At 32.6% G+C, this 2347-nt stretch overlaps 1 protein-coding gene across 1 annotated transcript; it reads right to left on the bottom strand.

Moving 5' to 3' along the window:
• Window positions 1-89: 89 nt before the first annotated feature.
• Window positions 90-1258, bottom strand: LOC119665391 (protein TsetseEP-like). The gene is made up of 2 exons (XM_038074630.1): window positions 741-1258; window positions 90-682 (listed from the first exon to the last, which is right to left on the bottom strand). Exons 1-2 carry the CDS (start codon window positions 1131-1133, stop codon window positions 176-178), a joined length of 900 nt encoding a protein of 299 aa, XP_037930558.1. The 5' UTR covers window positions 1134-1258; the 3' UTR covers window positions 90-175.
• Between the last annotated feature and the right edge of the window lie 1089 nt (window positions 1259-2347).

Here is a 2347-nt window from a genome sequence, read left to right as displayed (position 1 = left end):
ATTGTTTTAATAAATTAAAGTATTTTTTGTTTTCATCATATAAAAATATATTTCACTGATTTAAATGCATAAATTCACAAATAAAATAATTTTGAAACAAAAATCGTTATAAAAATTCGTTAAAAAGTTCTAAATTTTAAAATTAAAAAAAATGCAAAATTTTGGATTTAAGAGTTTACACTTTTCTTAAAACGTTCCACATCCTCATGCGAGACATTGGTCTGAAACGAACATCTTCTTCTGGCATTGAGTCTGGTGTTCCGCTTGTTTGAGGTTCTGGAGTTGTTGCTTCTGGGGTGGTCTCCACTGGTGCAACAGTGGTAGTTTCTTCAGTTGTTGGTTCTGGGGTGGTCTCCACTGGTGCAACAGTAGTAGTTTCTTCAGTTATTGGTTCTTTGGTGGTCTCCACTGGTAGAGAAGTAGTAGTGGTATCTTCAATTGTTGGTTGTGGACGAGTAGTGGAATCCGCGGGAGCTGCGGTTGTTGGAAGAGTTGAACCACCAGCTAAGCAACTGTCTAAATCAGTATTGCATGTTGCCATATCGCCAATATACTTATTACGAGCAGCAGTTGAACAGACTTTTTGATCATTATCAATTTTTTGATACTGAATTTCCAAGTATTGCACTTGGTTACTAGAGTCAGTCTCCAATCCCCATACTGTTGAAACACTTTTAGATGACTAAAATTAAATACACAATTGTAACTAAGAAATTAAAGTTATTCATTTTTAAAATTACAGTATCTTTCATGCATGTGAAGAAAGCTAAACCGTCAGTCACATCGTAACAGCTCTCCAAACCACTACAAACTGCCTTACTCTGTGTAATCATACTGTCACGTTTCTCAGCGTTTTCATCTGAAAGAGCTTTCTTAGCATCGCTGGCAGTCGTTGAACATCCTCTGTAAGTGCGGCTATACTCATTATAAATAGCGTTTTCTTGATCCAAGTAATAATCGAAGCATTGATCGGCGGTAGGTAAATCGCGATTCATGTTGCCAGATAATGAACGTATCATAATGCGCATTGCATATTGATGCTGTGCAATTACTGGATCCATATCAATATCGATATCAGAGGCACTGGCACAATAGGCCAACAAACAAATTGCCAATATGGATTTAATAAACATTTTTATATCACTAATTATTAAATTATTTAAAGTAAAAATTTTAGTATTCACTTTTGTTATTAGTTTTATGTAGTTCTATTTCTACCACACTTGCTAGTGTTCACTCTTTGAGTTATGTTTTATTACTATGATTTTAATTACTACCTATCCAGCCTTTTATATGAAATCGATTTTTATTTATTATATACAATTTATTGATTATATTTTAATTTATTTTTTATCAATTTTGTTTGTACCCAAGTGTGTGGTCAGTTTTTTTTCTGTATGATAAGAACGAAAAGGTAAATAAATTGATTAACCGAAAGAAATCAGATTTTCATAACATGAATAATGCGACTACATTAGAGGTTACCCAAAAACAAAAGCAAAAAAGTTTATAATCAGTGCCATGTAATCCCCCTGATAAGAGTGGCTTTGATTGTCTATTAATGCAAGTAACATTAACAATATATTGAGTCTAAAAATAAATCGGTTCAGTTAATTTATGCAATATACACATTTTTCGGCTAACAATTTCCTGTTGTGTGAGTTTTTCCAAGAAAATTTTTTGTAATTTTTGTATGATAAAATTCTTTATTTTAAAATTATACGCAGTTTGAGAAGTTTTTCTGCAGAAAATAAAGCATTTGTATCAATAGAGGTTAAGTGGAATCAAGTACGTTAAAGAGCAAGTACCTTACTACATAAATGATCCCCTCAAAAATTATCCTTCTTGTATACGACTGTTCCATGAAATTCGAAAAATCTTACGCGATACGAATAAGAAGATATTGAAAAATTTTACACATATAACCTATTAACAACTCCAGAAATAAATAAGCTGCAGACCTTATCAAATCTGATCAAATCTATCCTATAAAATGTATGGTGTAGAAATGTGCATGTATTCGAAGCAGAGATCGCCAAAAACTAGATGAATGGTCCAAAATATACAAGGTTTTGATATATCATGTTAAAGAATGCTAACCCACAACGCTATTGATTGGAGTCGAAAACTAAAGGCACCAACAGCCGGTCTTGACAGCTGGTAACCAAACTGTATCCACTAGACTATATGTTGATACTATATAATTGAAGGAGCCCAATAAAGTCAGAAGCATGCAGTGGCTGACTTGCTGTACATTTTTTCATGTACATTTTTTTCATTTGCAACTTTAAGAGATAATATCTCAAGAAACAATATATATATTGGTGAGAAAAAGGTTGCGGAAAAT

Source organism: Teleopsis dalmanni, unplaced genomic scaffold (genome assembly GCF_002237135.1).
Source record: "Teleopsis dalmanni isolate 2A unplaced genomic scaffold, ASM223713v2 unscaffolded_contig_4953, whole genome shotgun sequence".
Lineage (NCBI taxonomy): Eukaryota > Metazoa > Arthropoda > Insecta > Diptera > Diopsidae > Teleopsis > Teleopsis dalmanni.
This window is presented reverse-complemented; position numbering and strand designations above follow the sequence as displayed.